General features: G+C 36.5%; 1 protein-coding gene across 1 annotated transcript in view; it reads left to right on the top strand.

The window, feature by feature from the left end:
* Positions 1–14,727, top strand: part of GTF2A1 (general transcription factor IIA subunit 1) — a 30,815-nt gene extending 16,088 nt beyond the window's left edge. Inside the window, exons 5-9 of the mRNA XM_052693497.1 lie at positions 610–685; positions 3,979–4,112; positions 4,962–5,282; positions 7,690–7,779; positions 10,142–14,727. Of these exons, the coding sequence (XP_052549457.1) occupies positions 610–685; positions 3,979–4,112; positions 4,962–5,282; positions 7,690–7,779; positions 10,142–10,249 (729 nt within the window). The 3' untranslated portion in view covers positions 10,250–14,727. The remainder of the gene's footprint in view (positions 1–609; positions 686–3,978; positions 4,113–4,961; positions 5,283–7,689; positions 7,780–10,141) is intronic.
* Positions 14,728–22,044: the final 7,317 nt, after the last annotated feature.

Here is a 22,044-nt window from a genome sequence, read left to right as displayed (position 1 = left end):
TTATATCCTTTCAGTAGCAGAGGGTAATTTCTCATGGTTCTTCTGTGGTGAGGAAAGGGAGGATTTTCAAAAGATAACTGCAGTTAGACACTTGAAGTAGAAAAACCTCTGGAGAAATTCGTCCCCCTATATGAGTCAAGGACTTAATGCAGATTTTTGTGTTTGGAACTATGTGAATTGCGTTAAAATTTAATTTCCATAAGATAGAATCATTACTCATTGAGAGTTCTTGGATTTCTCTTCTAACCAGCTGTCTTGAGAGAAAAAATAAGTCATTCTGTGAGCAATCAGTATGCTGTGTGCATATATTCACTTGAAAGAATTGTGTTATTTGGAACTTGAAATGTAGATAATTTGCAGAGTGAAGAAAAGTGCAAACCTGTTTGCTGCTCCTTGTGGAAACAAGACAAGTGAAAATAATCACTGCTTAAGTACCTTATTTTCAGATTTGTAGGCTCATGTCTTTAGCTGCTTTGAAAATGTAAAGCTGCCACTTAAGCCATGTGGTATTTTATTAGTAGGTCAGGAGAGGTGCATATGTTCAGGCAATACATTGTAACACGAAACACTGGCTGTAACACTTCTTAAAAAGCTTTTCTTATATTTCAGAGTGCTGCAGCCACTGCAGCTACATTGGCTCTCCCTGCTGGTGTTACTCCTGTTCAGCAGATACTTACAAATTCAGGTAACTCCCTTTACGCTGAGGTCATGTGTGGTTTTGTGGGTGCTTCTTGGGAGGGAGAAATTGTGGATTTTACTTTCTGTCATATATTGTTCATGTATCAAAATCAGGGAATCTTCACTGGGCTCTTGGACTGTTGCTCACCGGTCTTATGAACCTAACAGATTCCATGCGGGTCTTCCCTGCTTTTTAGATATGTGCATGAAGACAAACATTGCTGTCGCTTCCTTTTGCATATTTCTGAGTACTGTGAGGTACAATGCAAACCATATTGAAAAGCAGGTGACAAAAGTGAAGGATAGCTTCATCTGTAACTGCAGATAAATGTGCCTTAATGATTGTGGTTCCTGCTGTGCTCATACAATGGAATTCCTAATTTTGTTGGCAATGCCAGTTTTACTTTAGATTTGTCACATATGTATACTGTTACGCTTTATGCTTAGAATATAATATAAATGTGACTTTCGTGAACAGCTTCATTAACAGATGCTTTATTTGAGGCCATTCCCTCTAGTCCTGTCCCTAGTTACACAAGAAAAGAGGCTGATCCTACCTCACTTAAAACCTCCTTTCAAGTAGTGAACAATAAAGTCTCCCCTGAGACCTTATTCCTCTTCTCCAGACCAAGCATTTCCAGTTCCCTCAGCCACTCCTCATAAGGCCTGTGCTTCAGACCCCCTCATCAGCTTCATTGCCTTTCTCTGACTGTGCTCCAGGGCCTCAATGTCTTTCTTGTAGTGGGAAGCCCACAGCTGAACAGAGTACTCAAGGTGCAGCCTCACCAGTGCTGAGTACAGAGGGGCGATCACTTCCCTGCTCCTGCTGGTAACGCTGTTTCTGGTATCAGCCATGATGCCATTGGCATTCTTGGTCTCCTGGGCACACTGCTGGCTCATGTTAAGCCAAGTGTTGACCAACACCCCCAGATCCCCAGTTTCTTCATGCAGTCCTCCAGCCACTGTGCCTCAAACCTGTAGCATTGCCTGAGGTATTAAAGGAAGATCTGAGAAAGTTTGTTTCCTAGAATCAGTTGCTTTTCTTTCCAGAGTAATTCACTTAGTCTGCTCAGAATCATCTGGGACTTAACCTCCCTGCTTTATGCATTTGAATGTTTAATGAATACATGGTTGGAATGAAATTGAAACGTGTAGCTGTTCTAGAAATGTAAGATCTTCTAATTCCTAAGGAAGAACATCTGTGCTTTAGAAGAGTATTATATTGTTACTTCTGTTATGCTTATTATTTTCTTCTTCAGTTGCAAATTTTTGTAGTATGTTTTCTTTAAGGAGGGGGTAGAATAGCCTGCAGAACTGTATTTCCTTCCTTCTTTCAGATTTACTTACCCATTAAAGAAATGTTTGTAGTTTGCACTGATAGGAGAACAGAAAATAAAATCAATCTTTAGAGAAATATTTAAAGTTAAGGATTGTCTAATTTCATTTCTTCTGATTCATTTGAATAGAAATGTAAAGAGCATGTTGGAATATATCTTAGTTCCCCCTTTTCAGAGTTGGAGGCCAGCTGTACAAGCATGCGAGCCTTCAACACATTTTGTGAAGAGGTGTAAAATAATAAAGCTATAGGTTAGTTAAAGAAATAGAGATAAGAATATAGGTATTGTGGAAAAAGGAAGGAGAAATGGATAATGAATACAAGGGTAGACTTTTCAGAAAGACAGCTACATATTGAATTTGTAAAGACAGTTATGTACAGAAGGATTTCCTATAATGTGGTTATCAAAGGGACAGAAGTCCCAGGAGGGGGATGCCATCTGGCTAGATCTTGGAAATACCACAGCATTGGATAAAACTAAAGTGATGTGACTACCTGTGCTTCTTGTTTTGGTAGGTATTCATGTGGATATTGTGTACCTTGACTTCAGCAAGGCTTTTTAACATGCTCTCCTGTGACATCCTCGTAGTTAAGCTTTGGAAGTGGGGGATAGATAGGTGCACAGTGAGGTGGATTGAGAACTGGCTGACTAGCAGAGCTCAGAGGATTGTGATCAGTGATGTAGAGTCTATCTGCAACCCTGTAGCTTGCACTGTTCCCCAGAGGTTGGTACTGGGCCTAGTACAGCATCATCTTCAATGACCTGGATGAAGGGATAGAGTGCACCCTCAACAAGTTTGCTGATAATAATACAAAGCTGGGGGGAGTAGCTGACACACCAGAAGGCTGTGCTGCCATTCAGTGAGATCTAGAGAGGCTGAGGAATTGGGAGGAAAGGAATATTAAGAGGTTCAGCGAAGGCAAGTGCAGAGTCCTACAGCTGGGGAGGAGTAACAACACACACCAGTGAAGGATAAGGGCTGGCTATCTGGAAATGATCTCTGCTGAGGTCAGGAGAGGGACCTGGATGTCCTGGTGGACAATAGGTAGACCATGAGCCAGCAGATATCAGTGGTATTATGGGGTGCAATAAAAAGAGTGTGGACAGCTGCTCAAGGGGTGTGTTCTTCCCCCTCTACTCCGTCATGGTGAAGCCAAATTTGGAGTACTGTGTCCAGTCCTGGGGTTTTTCGGTTCAAGAAAGACAGGGAACTTGTGTAGAGTCCAGCAGAGAGCCACAAAGATGATGAGGGGCCTTGAGCATCTCCCAATGAAGAAAGGCTGAGTAATCTGCAGCTGTTCAGCCCAGAGAAGAGAAGACCGAGAGGGGAATCTTACTGATTCTTAAAAGTAACTAATGGGTAGGAGTGAAGTGGATGATGCCAGGTTCTTTTCAGTAGTGCTCAGCAACAGGAAAAGGCTTGGTGGGCACTGACTGGGATGCAATTCCATTTGAATATGAGAAAATCTTTGTTTTATGTGAGGGTGACAGAGCACTGGAACAGGTTGCCCAGAGAGGTTGTGGAATCTCCTTTTCTGCAGATATTCAAAACCTGCCTGGATGCTTTCCTGTACAACCTACTTTAGCAGGGACATTTGGACTAGATGATCTCCAGAGGTCCTTTCCAACCCCTGCTGTTCTGTGATTCATTTGTACTCTGCCTATGTAATTTATCTTAGAAAACATGAGGTATGTTTGGAAGTAGGAACTAATACTTGAAATACTGTTTTGCTTTAGAGGTTTAGTCTTGGTTTGCATACTTCACAATGATAAACAGTCTTACTTAATGCTTCCTTTCTGGCACAGCTGCTATAGCACAGTATCTTTTAATGGGTGAAAACAGAACACAAAGCTCTTTAAATGTTATCAGTATTCTTTCAGGAAACAGCCTTCTAAACTACGGTAATTTTAAATGGAGATATCTGTTCTTTGATTAATTTGGTGTTTATTTATCTTACTACAGGCCAGATCCTCCAAGTAGTTAGAACTGCAAATGGAGCTCAATATATCATTCAGCCACAGCAGCCAGTTGTTCTACAGCAGCAGGTCATACCACAAATGCAGCCTGGTGGTGTACAAGCACCTGTTATACAGCAGGTAAAGAAAATAAATACGTACACTTGAAAGTAAAAACCTGATAGAAATTATTAAATGGGCTTGCATTTTTTTGCTGTCAAATTTAAACATTTATACAGAGACGGAAGTGGTATATTTAAAAAAGGATTGTGTTAAGGATGTTTTCAAAGACTAAATATTTTGGAATATTGTTTCAAATGTCGTTTTTATCCTTGCAAGACTCAGACTAGCATTGGCTTAAAATTGCTTTTGTATGGGTCCAGTGACAATTACATCACTTGCACAATTTTAGTCACTATCCTTTCACGAATGTATTGGTTGGTTAAATGATTTTGTGTTGCAGAGCATGTAGAGGAAAATGCCTTTAAGCAAACCCAAACAAATAAACAAAAACCCAAAGCATAAAAACAACCCCGCACCAAACCTGGACATTTCATTACTGAATACAGTAGATTTTATTGCCAGGATTTTTGTTCAGTTACAAGGTCAACTGTGCATCCAGTTTGTGTAGGCATTGAATTTATTATTGTGTCACAGTTCTGTAGCTTAGACATGAATAACAATAAAATTTCAGGTTAAGTATTCTGTAAAGAAATTTTTAAAATATTCTCCTATTTGAGTTTAAACGTTATTCCACTGTGCTTGGAATTTGAGTGCAGAAAAGTACCAAGCATTTAGAGAAGCTATATTATTGAGGACTTAATTTCCTGTCTGATATAGATGGAGTATTATTAATGTGTTTCTCTAATTAGTCCAAGTCAGATTGATATGCTGTTGCAGGGTTATCCCTAAATATAAGTCCACCACAGTATATGCTTCATTGTCTTCTGGTAGTCTGGTGTATTACCAATCACTATACTATTCCATCAGGTTTTGGCTCCAATTCCTGGAGGGATTCCCCAGCAGACAGGAGTGATTATTCAGCCTCAGCAGATCCTTTTTACAGGAAATAAAACTCAAGTTATACCTACAACAGTGGCTGCCCCTACAGCAGCTCAAGCACAGATTCCTGCAGCTGGTCAGCAGCAGCCACAGCAGCAACAGGCACAACCACAAGCACCACTTGTTCTCCAAGTTGATGGAGCAGGAGACACATCATCTGAAGAAGAAGAAGATGAGGAAGAAGACTATGATGATGATGAAGAGGAGGACAAAGAAAAAGATGGAGGTGAAGATGGCCAGGTTGAAGAGGTAAAATTAACATCATTTCAGAAGATTGCAGAATGTCTGTATTTCATTTTTAATTTTTTCACTGCAGTACTTAAAGGAATACTGTAATCCTCAAAGAATGTTCTCTCCCCATAATCTTGAAAATATCAGTGCTATCTGTGTACTGTAGTTTCCTTATATCCCATACTGACGTGTGGAAACTGTGTATTATCAAAGCACCTTGAAATGCAGCTGGTATGGCAGGGGATAACAAAAAAAACCTGTTAATTATGATGAGTGCCTTTTTAAAGACTTGAATAGTAGTATTTCTGATGGTATGAAAAGGTCAGCCCTGATATTATGAATCCTTCATAAGCAAATGGAAATAATAAATTCTATTTGGGATAGAGTGAATTCCAAAACCAGGTGGTAGGAGGAATGACAAAAGGTGAGTGTGTTTCTAATATACTGAGAGAACAAATAGGTGTGGTGATGTGGCCTGCACCTTTCTCACTGTTAGGTTGCCTTATATCATGCTAGAAGGGGCCTGAGAATGAAATTTGATTATAAAACATTTTTAAAAATACATCTGACCTTGATTTAACTAAGTCTGGAGTTAAGATTAGGAGCAAATGTTCTTAGTAACTTGCTTAATAATACTGTGTGTTTAGTTTAGATTTTCCATTTACTTGGTTTTGGACTTTAGGCAGTGGTTCTAACTGAGTTTTGTTCTGTTGCACCAAAAAACATCAAAGAAAAAGCTAATAAGCTGAAAGTACTTTTATTACAGTTTCTGGCAGGAAATTTGGTAGTCCCTAAATCTATCTGTAAGATGCATTTTGAACTGTTGGATCACTTACACAGCTTTCTGCAGATTTTCTAGTTGTCTTAAGATTTCATTTAAAATCCCAGTATGAGGAACATAGTAGCATTTCACCATCTTTATCACCCATGCATTATATATGCTGGCAGAACTTAAAATTTTTATCAAGGAGTTAAACTGGGTTTTTTGTAATACATCTGGAGTTGTGTCAAACAATATTTTTCTGTTAGAAGTTTTGTCCCTTTCCATTATACTGATTGGTACCGATGTCAGTCTTGAATGTGTTAATAGTTGCCTTAGTAAGTATGGCTCATCATGCTTCAATATTGTGTATTGTATAGATTTTTTTAATATGCTAAGGCTTCATCATCGGTGTGCCAGAGACCTCCCCATGATTTCTGTTTCTAGCATTGATCAGCAGGTAGTTAATGAGTTGAGTAATTCTTTAAAACTTAATTATGACCGTAATTGATACTAGGAACTCTGGTACACCTTTTTCTTCTCTCACTTCCATTTTCTTAGTATAGCTTATATATTTTGGGGCAGGTGGCAGGTGGGAAGATAATGATTAAGCAGAAGACCTGAGAAAAGCCATTTTGTATTTGTGTTTTTTTTTAAGATTTGAAGTACTTGCTGTTTAGATGAGGTAGAGAAAGAAGAAGAAAAAAAGAAACTTTCGCAGAAGCATTCTCACCATACTGCATAGAATGCAGTACATCAGAATTCTATTTTGACAAACACTAGAGGTTAGGTGCTTGAGGAAAGGAGTGAGAATGATTTAGAAGAGGTATCCAATTTAGAGATGAGATTTAAGACAATCCTCTTAAGTACAAGTGGGAAGGTCACGTGGGGAAGGAGAAATGAGGTTTGCAGTTCAATAGTGCTTGTAAATACCCTTGTGGCGTCATTTTGTAATCTTGCAAGACATGCACAGGTCTAAAGAAAAATAGTAATGAATAGAGGAAATAGCACAACTTGGAAGACTTCTGAGGAGGAAAGGCCACTTGTAGAAAGACAAAAAGTTGAAAATTACTTTTAAGGAAAAATACTTGTATCTGGAGAAATTATTTTTACTTATCTCTGCATCATCTTAAAATATCTTTTTTCCTCCTCTGCAAACTTCCTGCTTGTGTTGAGATCTGTTGCCATTTGTGGTACATAAGACAAAGATAAGTATGTCCTGGAGTTTCTATTCCTAATGGAACATAGAGAGATGTGAATAATGTTTTATTTGCATTGCTTAGATGCTTTAGAAAAAAAGAAAACACACATAAGGATAAGTTTTTGTGAAGAGACATTGCAAGTGCTAGAACTTTTAGAATAAAGGAATGACAGTGATTGTGGTGTGTAGTGATTTCATATGATGTGATGATGAAAGACTGCTGTGCTCATAATCTGTCCTGAACATTGAAATTGGGCAGTGAAATTGGTAAGGACATCCCCCTTGTATTATGGATGGCAGAAGGAAAATGTATATGAGCCCTCTGCTGGAAAGCTGAATACTTTGCACCTCCAATGCTTATGTAGGTCCATGCCAACAGACTGTAGCCTGGTCTAGCATGAACAATCTAAGTAACAGCTGTAATTATACTAAACATTGCAACTTTTGCCATGTATTTCTTTCAGGAGCCTCTTAACAGTGAAGATGATGTGAGCGATGAGGAAGGACAAGAATTGTTTGATACAGAAAATGTTGTTGTTTGTCAGTATGATAAGGTAAAATATAAAACACATGCAAGAATTCTAATTTCTCTTATTCCTTCAAGCCATAATTTTTAAGTGATGAAGTATCCTTTTGTGACTGTTTAGTACAGGTAGATCTGTAAAGGTTATGTGAATGTTAATGCAAGAACTACCTGTCATTTATATAAAAGCTGTTCTTTTTGTTTACTTGTTTGATGCTTTTTAGCTAGACTTGGTGGTACTGAATAAGGCCTAGAAAAGTTTGGTTGAATTTTTTTCCTCTTCATAACTATCTGTGATCTTTAACAAAAGATCAGTCATCTGTGCTCTGGAGAAGTGAACTATCATGAGTAAGCTTTGTAGTTTACTGTAGCCATAAATTAAAGTAGTAGCCATCAAGGTTTAGACTTAGTAGAAAATTGTTTACTGATCACTAAAAATTCCTCTTCTTGATGACTGTATACTTTTCAGAGGGGAGTGTTCTTTCTGTGCTATTCAAAGGTAATGTGGAATGCTTTTGCTTATTTTGCTTTAAGTTCTACTGAACTCTCCGGTCTTCTCTTGAGTTACTACTTTATTTTTGTATGTTTGCCCCAAAATACTTGAGTCTATGTGCATTCATCTTGGAATTGTTTTATATTTGTCCAAAGGCTCTTGGACACTTTTTTCTTTACTGAGGTAGTAGATTTTCTTTCTTTTCCTGTGAGGTGACTTGGACTGTGAAGAATAAGGATGCTTTCTAAAGCAGAAGAAACACTGTTGAATTAAAAAGCTCTACATTTCAAAGAATGACTTGAGTAAAAAATCTTCTGTTATTTCAGCATTCTGCTTGGACTTTCATATTTCAAAAAGAATTCAAGATTGAGGAAGGCAGTATCTGCAAGCTAGCCATTCTTCTCTTCTGGATTATAATCAGAAACTATTTGTTTGGAAACAGTTCATGAGAGTTATTGCTTACTGACACTTTTGTGTTCGATCTGTTAAAATTTACAGTGATCTTTCTTTCTCTTAGACAATATCTCACCTCTCTGAAAGATCCTCTCTCTAAATTTGTTTTCCCATTGCTTAGTTGTTCTAATGGCATGATTTATTTGTTCTGTGCTTACAGTAAGTTAGTTAAAAAAAAAAAAAGAGAATCCTAAAATATTCTTCTATCTTTATACTGAATTTAAAGCTGTTGCTTATTCTTTATCTCGTGTCAATGGGAAGATGTATCATAAAGAGAGGATCTGTTACCATCGTAGAATTGTAGGGGATCTGGAGATCGACTAGTTGAACCCCAGATGTTGTCACTGACCATTATGATAGGGACTCACTGCGGAGCAAGGAAGAATGTCTTTTTTTCTTTTCTTTTTTTTCTGTTCTAGAATTTCTTGGGTTGTTGTTGATACTTGGACTGATCACCCAGCTTAATCTTAGAAATTTTTGTTATACAAAGCACACCTTAAATACTCAGTATTTTGATTGAGAAGACTGTATAGTTTGAAGTTGAAGATGGAGTGTGTTGAGCACTCAGCTTCGTTCCATCATCCCCATCTGGAGATCTTACTTTTCTCACCTGACACTTTAAGATAGAGCAGGAATGTAAATCATATAAAATGACTTACCATTGAGAACAAACTATAGAATATAAGATTAACAGATATATGCATTACCAGCTATGCCATCTTATGCATTTTTTTTAACATAAAGATTTTCAGACTGAAGTCTTTTAAATAATCCATTTGTCTTTCAAACAGTTCTTAACATTCTAAATCCTAGTGTCAAGCTCTAATAATTTAGGTAGAAAGTTAAATACATCTACTGTCTATCTGTATATGAAGAAATCAAACTAGTTTGCAAGTAGAAAGGAATTTAGACAGCACAAGTAAAGAATAAACTTAGTGTTGGACTCCTTCAGGACTAAGTTTAAAACATCAGTCTTTGTTTCAGTGTTTGAAATAGAAATATCTGTCTTTCCAGTGGAGTTTCATGGTATGTTGTAATCAAAATAATTTATTAAAGCAGTAGAAGTTGATATATATTTCTCATGTTTCCTTTCCAACTATCTCTAAAAACTTTTAAATGCTTTGTATTTTACAATGTCTTTGAATTTGCGTGGTTTCTTGGCAGTTCCTGTGAGATTTTTTTAACCTGGTTTGACAAATGCAGCTGAAACTGCTAGATTATTAGGATTTTTAGGAATTTAGAATTTATTAGGAATTTAGAAATTAGGATTATTAGGATTTGTTCTCTGTGGCTAAATGCAGAATTGATTTTCAGTATGTTTGTAGTATTTTGGTAATGTTGTTTTTTTCATTTTTCTTGCTGATGTAATTTACTATATAGTTTACTTTATGCATTACTGCCTATTTCTGATGCAGAGTAAGACTTCAACTTTTTTCCCTATTTTTAGATCCATAGAAGTAAAAACAAATGGAAATTTCATCTCAAGGATGGCATCATGAATCTTAATGGAAGAGATTATGTATTTTCCAAAGCCATTGGGGATGCAGAATGGTGAAGTTTTTAAGACAAACAAAACAAAAACTCCCTGTAAAAGGAAAAAAATGTTCAAAAGCAGGAAAGGTTGAGACTTGGACATATTCTGCAACCAAAATGTGTTTCTGCACATGAAGCATAAGCAAAAGTATTGGAACAAAGGTAAAATGTGGCAACAAAGACACTACTTCAGATGAGCAAGCCATGGACTGTAGCAGCTATAGCATTGTCTGGGAGCTGGTTTTGTGTGTTAGGAATACCTTAATTATCAATTCTACATACAGGTACCTACAGCTGGTATTTAGCATGTAAGGCTTTGTCCCCCCCTTCTTCCCATGGTTTAAGATTTTAAAATACTTCCAATGATTGAAGGAACTCTTCCCTGTGATAGATTATTAATCTGAAAATGCTTATTGTGTGTACAAATCTTTGCTTTGAACACTTCCTTTTGGTAGTGAGGATGGTCAGAATGTTACTTCGACTGTGTGCAAGCTTTGTACAGAAGGGTAAGAATTAAGGTGTTAAATTTTAAATAACTTGTATAGGGAAAATATTTTTAATTCTGATATGCTCATTAATTATAATATCTATTTGTGGTTTTCAGTTCAGTTGCCCGTAAGCAAGTTGTTGTTCCTAGCAGTTATAAAATGTTAAAATGATCATTTATATTTCAAAGTTATTTTAATTTCATATAAGTGATACTTTTCATTTAGGACTGTTTTTTTTTTTGTTTGTTTCTTTTTTGTTTTTTTTTTTTTTTTAAATACTAAGCACCTGTAGCTCTGGGCTCCCCCTGCCCCCAAAATCAGACTGCTTAACTTTTTAATTATATTCTTGCTGTATGGTGGTGGTTTCAGCAGCATTGAACTGAAACAAATAATATAGCTTCCATTGACTTCTTCAAAGTCTTTTTGGAGAGTTTCTGAATCAAATGTGTAGGTAATCACACAACAGATGCATTCCTTCACCTACTTACTACATCCGTAGTACAGACATCCACTAAATTTTTAATATGGAAAGGAACTTTAAAACTATTAAAATCCTGGCTGCAGCTCTTTTAATCAAAGATGTGCTTTACTAAAAAGTGTAGCCATAAGTTACTTGTAGTAGTTAATCTCTCTGAAGTTTCCAGGTGGCATGTAATTTCATGAGGAGAGCTGCACGGCTTTGAGAACACGAATTATATTAAAGTGTCAGTAGACTGACTTGTTAAAAGAAAATCATAGTTAAGAGGCTCTAGATCTTGTGTAGCCACTTCCTCATATGCCTTTTCCAGAGGTATGGTTTTCTGATAATTTTTCTTTTAAGCAACAAGGTCGTTTCCCTCTGCTTCCCCTTCTCTCCTGAGAACTGAACATTTTTCTTCACACATTGGATATTCTCGCAAATTCTGCTTTCAGAAATGCAGTTACTTTTGAATGAGGAGAGGAAATGGGCATTATACCTGAGAAACTGTTGAGGAGAGAATGTCCACATGGCTCACCATTTCAAATACTTTTCTTCCCCTGAGTCCTTGGAAAGGCAATAAGAAGAACACAGTGGACATTATTTGTTACACTGAGAAAGACCTGCAGAAGCAGACAGTTGACCCATAAGTTCTGCCCTTTTTCTGTCACTCTGGAGAATGAAACTTACTAAGCATTATTTAATGAAGTCACAGGTATATTTTAGCAGGATATAAGCACTGCCCTAATTTTCATTCTCTCTGATTTACTTGCCTTGAAGTGTATTTTTAGTCTCAGTAGTATTTTAACAAACAAACAAAATACTCCAAAATACCCCCCCAAAGAGGGTTCCTTTACTGTGATTTTGTACATCTCTGCTCTCATTGATAAAGAATGAAACTGCCTCTAGGTCATGCCTTGAGCCATATGATTGTTGTAAGCCATTTACATACATAAGCTTTATGAAAAGTTAATTTTTTTTTTTCTAATTCATTCTTTTGTAATGTCATTATTTAGAGTACATTTTTGGCTCGGGTCTCTCAGACTGATTGATGTTTGTTTTCTTCTGAACAAAGCAGATATTTTAGTTATTATTATTATTTGTACCACTGTTGACACTTCTGTGTACAAATGAGATGAAGTCAATACTGTATCCGTTAATTCCTTCCTTCTCCTTTTCCAAATCTATTACCAGTGAGTCTTAAGTAGTGGACTTAGGAAAAACTCCCTTAACAGCACAACTAAACCAACAAAAGGAAGAAATCCCTTTAGCTATAGATTCCTGATGAGACTATTGGAACCCAGATTACTTGGACAACACTTGGTTTTCATACGTCTTAGAATTTTTTTTTACCCACTTATGCATACTAGAAGCTACACAACCTTTTTATTTATTTTTATGGGATAGCAGAATTTTAAAGGTAACTCAAGTTTAGGCTGTTCTGAAGGATGTCTGAAGCTATCTGAACTTGCATTCTTTTGCAAGCTAATTGTATGATATGCTTTTCAAATAAGTTTTGTTACTTTCAAATACAAGTACCTGTGAAGTTTTCTGTAAGCCAGTCAAACACAAATATACCAAACTGTGCTCTTATTTCTACATCAAGTGTTCCTTTTTTAAATCAAAAAGCATGTTTTAATTTTATTTTATTGTAGCAGCTTGCTGTAAGAATGTAGTTTGCTTAATTTTTACTATTGTACTTGAACTTTAATCATGGTTTTAACAATGTAACTGAACAGACCATTTCACTAGGTTCCACAGAAACCATTCCTTCAGAGGGCAAGGGATTCCCATGTTCATAGTTCATAAATGATTTTTTTTTTCCCTTGGAAATAGTTTTTGATGCTGTTTTATTTTTGTTTATTTTTTTTTTTTTTGAATAGTTCAGTATTACAGAAACAAATAATGATTTCAAGAGGACTTATTTAAAATTTGCACAGATAATGGAGCACCTTTTAATGACAGAAAAAATGGGGAAAGATAACTTCATAATTGTAACCATGATGACTGATGGAAACTTGCAGAGCAACAGGGCAAAATTGGTACTCTTATGCTTTTTTGGTTTGTAGAATGCCTGTTTTGCCAGTATGACAGATTTTTTTTTTTGTGTTGGTTTCCTGAAAGAGTAAATTTCCTGTAGTGCTTCAATCATAAAAGCAACTTCTTTGCTCTAATTCTGTTGGGTTCTAGTGTGTGCAATCATTTAAAAACATCTAAGTTGAAAACATGTTCAAATATGTTTTCTTTTAAAGAGATAATAGAAAATTTAGTCACATAAGGAACTTTATATTGGACTATTTAAATAAAATAATGATTTTTATCCCCCCTGAGTTGCTGGTTAGTGACAAGATTTCTTTGAGGCTTTGTACTCCTTGTTCCTACGTTAGACTTACAAGATGTGTTTGAACTTCATTCAGCTTGCTTAATGCAATTTAAAGTAGCAATTGTGGTCTGAGTTATTTCCAGGATTATGATACCTGATTCTGTAGCACAGTTTCTAGAAAAGGGTAAAAAACATGTTGTCATGTAACAGAATTTTTTACAAATGGTTTTCTATTTCTGCTGCAGAATAGAAGTGCTAATGTAAATTTCACCAAGTCTGTGAAAATAATTCCACCATGTGACAGTTAGCAGTAATTATGTCACCATAAAGCATTGCCAGAGAAAAAATTCTTATTTCCAGTGAAGCAGTTGGAGACCTTGTTAAGTAAAGTGCATTTTGATTCAGTCTCCTCAGTTTGTTTAAAACAGAAACAGAAAAAAAAAATCCTTTTAAAACAAAATGGTCAAAAATTCTTCCCAGCGCAAAAGCTCCCCATCGACTGCAATAAGATGTTCAGGAGGTGAAGAGTAATTCTTAGGATAATGCACACTGATATTGGGCTGCTTTACACAGCACTGTGGGGTTTGTTGCGTGCCACCCCCTTCCCTGTTCCACACACACCTGAAATCAGAATTATTTTCAGACTTTGAGAGTAATGACTATAAAAGATGAAGAAACTTGCACATCATTTTGTATTGATGTCTGGCATTTAAGGTCTTGTTTTCCCATTGCTTTGATTGGTTGGGAAATGTGTGAAAAACAGTCCATTGGTTTCCCTGTTGTCTACTTTTTTTAGGGAGTTCACGCAATGTATCTTTTAATTATTATTTGGCGGATTTGACATTGTGGAACAAAAGGAGCTTTTTTAACAGGAACTACCTTGAGTTAGCTAAATGTACAGTCATTCAATGAGACATGTTCCAGAGTGCATAGGGTACCAATAGAATATGGAGTGGGGGAATATCCTTTTTTGCTGTTCTGAGCTACTATTGTCAACTGCTGTTGTACATATACTGTTATGTGTAAGGGGGTAAATATATTTATTATGTTTGTAAAATTCATTCTGTACAATTGCAGATCAAGGTTGCTCCTCTGTGATATACAGGATATTATGTTTCAAAGGCCATGCTTGGAATACAATTAGAGAACTTAGTATTTTGATGTACTAAGACCTATTTTAAGTTTAATATTTTGCCTTTGCAAAAACTTTAATTAAAGATGTTATTTAAAAATGTTTGCCACTTCATTTAGTATCTTGCATGTGTGCATTTGTTTAATATCTGATGTTTAATGAATTTACTGAAGAATCTGAATTAATTTTCATAACACGAGTAACCTCTCTGTTACCTACATGTTGAGTTTGCTTTGTAGGCTTTCCATTTAACATAATCAGAATGACATGAAAACTCACATTTTAATCTTGATTCCAGACATCTGTAATTATTTAAGAATTATTGCCCTATGGTAACATGAGCCCTAGGTTTTGAGACAAGATTGTTTGAATAACTTGGTTTGCATACGGAATACCACTTCTATAGATGGAAATGCAGGATAATACTGGGAATGAAATACACAGTTGTTGGAGGAGAACAGACTGATGGAGGATTTCGACAGTGAAACTGATTTGACAGAATTGCTTTCTAATGCAAGCAACTGACATATCTTTGGTTCTGGCTAACAACAGTTTATTGAGACAGCATCACTCGTGCTTTATTTTTAAATCTGACTTTTGAACTCAAAATCATTTTTGAAAAGAGTCAGAGATGATTCTGAATAAACATCAGTAATTTTGTGTTCTACCACTGCTGTCAAAGTTGTGCAAAAACAAACAAACAAACAAACAACAAACACAGGCCTTGAAAAAGGCCTTTTGGTTTGGCAAAAAAAAAAAAAAAAAAAGTAAGAAGACAAATCAAAAGAGAATGAAAAGCAGAACAGTGACAAATTAGGATCAAACTCAAGTTATGTGGATTTTTTTTTATTTCTTGTTTGTTTTTTACTTTGTTATTCATGATTCACTGTGCTTTTGCAGGTGGCAGGAGCACAGCATTTCAAGGTTATGTTTTGGTAAAATCAAGTACTTACACTGATTGGAAAAACGGTATTTTGATTTCTTACTGGCTTTATTCTTTAACTGCAGAAGTATGAGGATAAAAATATTAGGAGGTTAGCATAGCCTTTAACGTATCTCCATTTAACTTTAACTAGGCATTATTCCTTGCAACTTGTCTTAAATCTATTAAATTTGGAGTTAGTGTTTGTGTAGGTTTTTTGTTTGTTATTTTTTGCTGGGACTTCTGTCTGTTAGAAGTCTGGTTAAAGTCTGTGTTGCTGCTTACAGTCAGAGAAGGTTATGTCAGTTTTCCCTCAGAGTACTTTTTTTGTCAGTAATGAGATTATGCCAAAACCATTTCAGGGGTGACGACATCTGGTTATCTGCAGTTTATTTGACTTTTTTGTTTCCTTTTTTTTTTTTTTTTTTTTAATCTTTATTGTGGCTATATAACAATCAGAAAAGTAGTTTTATGGCAAATTTTTCCACTTACTTTTGTGTGACGTGCCTGTGCAATTAAATCTTTTTACATGGTATGAAATGCCTGTCCTCGCTTGACTTGAAAAAGGATAATCTGGAGGTAATTCGGGGAGAATAAATGCTGAAAAATACACTTTGCTTTCCAGAGGACAGCAAGTTGCCCGTTAGTTTCTGGAGTTCAAAATCCACTCTCTAAAGACAGATACTGGTGTTTTAAGTGTTTTAAGTACCTTTTAGCACTTTATTTTTTTAAATTATTTTTTTAAAAATGCAGCTGGGTGCATTTGGTTTACACATTTTCATTCTTAGTTCATTTTTGTACAGAAAGATATTGAAATTGAACACAGCAGATATCTAGTCCAATAAAGTGTATTTCAGTAACAAGTGAAACAAAGCCTACTGTTACATTGTAGACAAAACCTTTAACCACAGAATTTTTTACCTGTAGATGCCTGATTCTATCTACTTAGAAATGCTTTTAATTTGCTAGAGGTGCCATACAAAGCAACTACACTGCAGACAAGTCCTCTGGACATGTGGAAGAGGAGACACATTTGGAATCCAGGAGATCTGGGGTTCTATTTCTCAAGGTGCAGGGGCCTATGCAGTACTAGGCAGGGTTTAAAGCCAAGGTGACGTAAGTAAATCCTACCTACCAGATGTAAGTTAATGATGGAGGAAACGGTTTGGACTAAAAAAAGGTGATCTTTTCTACTAAACCACCTTGCTTCCTCAATTTTCCAAAGGCGTGTTCCCATTTCTCCTAGGAATCATGCCATGAGGTCCCTGCAGACAGGACTTTGTGTCCTGCTTGAGCAGCACCTGAAGATCTCGCACAGAGTTTTCCCTTCAGAGGAGCTGCCTGACTCCTTGTGGTCTGCTCAGATTCTACAGGTAATGTTTTCTGAGAAACTGCTCTAGGCAGCAGAGTATTTCGTACATGTTATATTGCAGTTTTCGTCTTGTGGAGCTTCTCATAGATTTTGTTCTCTCTTGGGTTTCCCATTAGAAAAGTCAAATTTTGGATGTTCTTCCTCCCTGGGCTTGCCTTGTTGGAGCTTTTATCAAGTTTAAAAAAAAAAAAGGTTGGTGCTGGGAATAATATTTCTGGCAAACTATTCTCCATGAGCATTAAAGCGGCATCTAGTAAATTTTCCTGTATGTTCACAGAGTTAAAGAATTGCTTAATAAGGATGATGATGAAATGCTAATGCTGAAAGCTGTTTGGTTAAAGAAAAAATGTATTCCTGTTGCAGCCAATTCTGCATACATCAGGAGTTACTTTTGGAAGGGCTCAGAGAGGAAGCAGGGCACTTGTTAATTTCAGATCAAGTTGCTCTAATGTCATACCTTTAAACAGATCTCTAAAGTCTCCCTGAGGTGTCTATAGGTATGCTGCCATGCAGCTTAGAAATAGGTAATAGATATGTTTAAAATGTTAAGAGGTTCTTCATACAGAGCACAGGATTTCTTCGATGGTTGGGGAAGGATACTAAAGAGCTTCTGGAAAAAGGAAACGGAGAACACAGAATAAAGTAGCCAGACCTCTTACAAAAACAGTGCAAATATGTTTAGCTGTACAAAGAGAAGTATATATAATGAACAAAAAACTTTATCCAGTTTCTTTTAATAGGAAAATGCATCAGCCAGTGTGTTAGCCACCCCTTCTAATTTTTTGATCAAAATATACATAGTTGCTGGATTTCACTGGAAGTCAATAGCTAGCTGAAAAGAATTAATCTGTTGTTTCCACAGTTCCCTCTAGGCAGCAGCAGTAATCTGTGTATGATTTAGGGAATTCTTTTGACTGCAGTCAAACTACAAACAGCATTGTACATACAGCACAAACACAGCCATCAAGCTGCTTGGTATTTCACTGCTATCCTATATGTACCAGCCAGCAACAGGCCACGGAGAGGGCAGACATTTAGACAGCACCTCAGGATTTTGAGTGGTAGGTTTTTTGTTTACATAACTGCATTCCTACTTGGGTTTTCAGCTTTGTTTCCACATCAGACAGGGAGTGCTGTCATTTTCCTTCACTATTAGCTTTCCCAGGAAAAGCTGCTGTCTTTTCAGCTTTCAGAGAACCAGCATGAGTTTTGCAGTCCAGTTTATCAGCCTCAGAGCTTGGAACAGGGAGGCTCTTAGCAGTAAAGTTGTTCGTTTTTAGAAAAGTATCACTGTCTCTGTCTCTATGTATAAAATATACACAAGTAAATGTCCCGTTGTAGCAACTGGTTATTGAGCTTTTTGATATATATAACAAATGAAGTTCATATTCATAGCAGATCTCATTTCTTAGAAAAGAAAGAAAAACAGAATCCAAAGTTTCTCCATTTGTCCTCATCACAGCATAATGAATATCTAAAAACCAAAGTGAGTGTGCTCCTCTTTATCTAACAAATTAAGAAGCTTGATGAGCTTCAGATGAACCACACAAGTGTACAGCAGTAAAGACGTGGGTTCAGATGGCACTTAAAAGATTTGGCACTCTACATAATCAGAACAGTATGGAATGCTGTTCTGCCTAAGAAGCAGAGTAAGTTTGAAGGTGACTTAATGTAGAAGACGGGCTCTTGGAAGGAGCAAGTTTAAGATGGCCCAAGTGAGTTCCAGATTCTCTGCTGTATTTGATGAGACTTTTTTTTTTTTTTTTTTTTAACTATGAAAATAGATATTATTCTTAGGGTGGAAAATAAGACTAAAAAGTTATAAAAACTAAAGCTTTCCACAGGATTAATATCCTGTTGAATCTGAGGGCCTGAGATAATTTGAACTACTGTAGCAATTCCTATGAATGTGTGTACTTGGTGTGTGCAGAATGGGAAAAGGAAGTTAAAACTGATGGGTTTTACTGACAAAATGCTCTACTTATTGACTTCAGAGAGTCTCCTTTTTGTTGAATTTCACATCTCTATAGTCATACAAAAGTAAGTTGGGCCAAATAGAAGTAAACAGGCAAAAAGTATTTCAGTTTTGATGTAGATGTATTATTGGACCAGTATGAATTAGAAGTCTACAATGATGTCAGAATATCTCAGTGTGCGTCACTGAGACTTCTTAACCACCTTCTGTTCCAGGGCATGATAATGGCCCTTCACATCTTGTGCCTTAGCCCATAAAGCCTACATCAAAGTGCAGTACAGCATATATTTTCAAAATCACTACCAAGAAAGGAGTGCTCAACAAAGAGGCGTGGTTAGATGTCCAACTAATTTTGGGCCTTACCTCAGCTTTAACTATTAGCCAGAAGCCATACGATTACCGAGTGATTTTAAATCAAAGATACCAGGCATCTGCTAGGGAAGAAAAAAAATAATACAAACAAACAGAAAATCAAGCCAAGAGATTGTACTGCTACTACCAAGTAACCTGGAAGGAAGGATTTGTTTATTTTAAAATGTAACTATAGTCTGATCAAATCAAGCTCCACTTTTCAAGATTTTCCAAAGACTGTGCTGTGTGCATTAAGCATATCAATTATCCAGCAAGAAAGGAAATGAAAGTGCATTTCATTTTTGTTAATAAGCCAAAATACAGTGGTAGTGCATTGAAATTTATTTTTATTACTTGTATTACTTTCAGATTCCAAGATTCCACATCAGATTGTGCTTTACTTTGACTGTATCTGACACACAGTGGGTGGCATCTTGTCTGCTTATTGAGGAAAATGCATCTGTCTTCAGATGGAGAGAAAGAAGAGCAATACAGGTCAGCTATAGACAGTTTAAACTACTCAGAGAAAGTTCAACATTCTCACAACTAAGGCCGCAGCTCAGCTTTGCGGTTTTTTTCTTCACTCTGTGAATGAGGAAATCTTTCCTAGTGCCTGCAAACAGAATCATAGAAGTTTATGCAGAGAAAATAAAAGCATTCTCTGCTACAAACTGGATTTTTACATTCTGTTCCTCCATCTGAAATTCTGGGCAAGCCCAGAAGACTGTGGCTCTTGCCATTACTGTGCGGGGCTTTGAGAGAGGACAGCCAGGTCCTTGCAGCAGTTGCTCAGGTGTAAACCTGAGCTGTGAGGTCAGATCCATTGAGGTGGTGTGAACTGGAATGGTGCTGCTCTCCACTCATCTGGATTTTAAATTACAAGGGCATTACGATCAGGCCTGATGAAGGAAGGTGCAGTCAAAGATGACTTTGCAGTCTGAACTGAGGATCTGGTTGAACACAACAGCAAATGGCTGTAATGGAACAGTCTAAAAGTCTGTCTGTGCCAAAATCCTGATTGTGATCTGCTAACAAGGTGCGGTGAGAGAAGCATAGAAGGTCAGGCAGGCATCTGTGCTTACCCTAAGTACACCCATCCATCATGCAATTGCCAAGCAGAGCAATCAGGCTAAGTTCAGGAGAAATATTCTTTACTTCTGTAGGAAAAATTGCTTAAAATTTTCAGAAAAGCTCTCTGGGCCTTTTACAATTTCAAAGAAAACATTTTATTCCAAAACTCTGAGTTATTCCTGAAGTATTCTAGAGGGAAAAAGAAGTACTTCATACCAGAAATAGTACATCTTGCTGAGACATTTAAAATAGCTAGTATTACATCAGGATATAAGCAGAATCAGAATGGCTGAAGGAGCTGACCAGAGCAGAAATGTGAGAAAATTTGTATAGGATACAACTATTTACAGGTAAAAATCTGGCAAATAAATTATTTAAAGTCTACTGCCTGGATGTTTCCCATAGCTTTTAAAATATTTCTCATCAGCTTTAACACAATAAAGACTATACAAGACAAAAAATATCTAACTTTGTTCACAAAGGCAGTATCACAGAATCCTTTCAATTGACAAAAAATAGATATGCAGAGATGGGAGGTTAAAAAAGTTCAACAATGTATCTTTCAAAAGTAACAGCAAATGACTGCATTAATTCAAAAGCATTCTGCAATCAGTCCAACACACCACATCTTTCCAATGTCCTAGTAATTTTCATGAAATAAACCTTCTGGTTTAGTTTAAGGTAAAGTTTAAAAAGTTTGAAATAAGTGATCTGTGGTAGTTCTAAAAAATATTTTTTAAATTAATGCCAACTTCGTCTTTTCCCTTTTGTAAAAAAAAGACCACAATTGAAGCTGGGATTTTTTCCCTGCTGGTTCCCTAGCATATATGAAATTTATAGCATGAATATACAGTATGTTCATTGGAACTTATTGTCTTAGCTGCTGAAGTGAAAGGCACTCATCAAAGTATGGATGGGTAATTTTTTTCCCTGTAATGACTACTCCAGAATCAGAAGTACAATAGAATTGAGGGCAGGGAATTGCGTCTTATAACTTGCTTCGTATACTCTTGGGCAGGGCCATGTGTTCTGAAAACAACAGTTCCAGGGGTGTTTGCCTTAGGAGATTAGAAGAATCTGTGCATTAAGGAGCTACATTTGCATTTCTGATTATCACCTGCTGAGTCCAGGCCACAGAGCGGTTTCTGTTTCCAAGACAGCTGAAAGTAAAATGAAAATGTGGAAGCATGCTCCTCCCCAGAATAGGCAGGTAAATCAATCAGTAATGCAATTTTTTTTTAAATGGATTTAACAATGACGTAATATTTTTTAATGAGACCGTGTCACATTGTTGATGAATCTAGATGCTTGTTTCTGCACATGGAAGCAGCTTGTGTTCATAATCAGAAATATGGAATCAAAATGTTTTTGAATTGAAGTAGTACATGGCATTCACAATCGTGCAGTAACTGGCTGTAGTAGCTCACTTTTGAAAGGACTCTGCTATTATGTTTGTCTGAATATTACTAACTCTCACTATAGAAGATCCAACTGCTGTCTGGTCAGTTTAATCACTGTTCCCCAAAGACTGTAATTCCATGAAAACAGTATTGATAGTGTAGATATTACAAATGGAATATTAAAATACCTACCTGAAGGTGGAGATACGTTGAGTATTCCCTGTTCTTGTGACAGGCCTTCCAAATTGATGGGTGAAATGATCAATTGCTATCTTGTACTAGTCCAACAGAGCTAGTCTCTACCTCTGGCTGAGAATGGGCCTGAT

Source organism: Tympanuchus pallidicinctus, unplaced genomic scaffold, assembly GCF_026119805.1.
Source record: "Tympanuchus pallidicinctus isolate F22 unplaced genomic scaffold, pur_lepc_1.0 scaffold3, whole genome shotgun sequence".
Lineage (NCBI taxonomy): Eukaryota > Metazoa > Chordata > Aves > Galliformes > Phasianidae > Tympanuchus > Tympanuchus pallidicinctus.
This window is presented reverse-complemented; position numbering and strand designations above follow the sequence as displayed.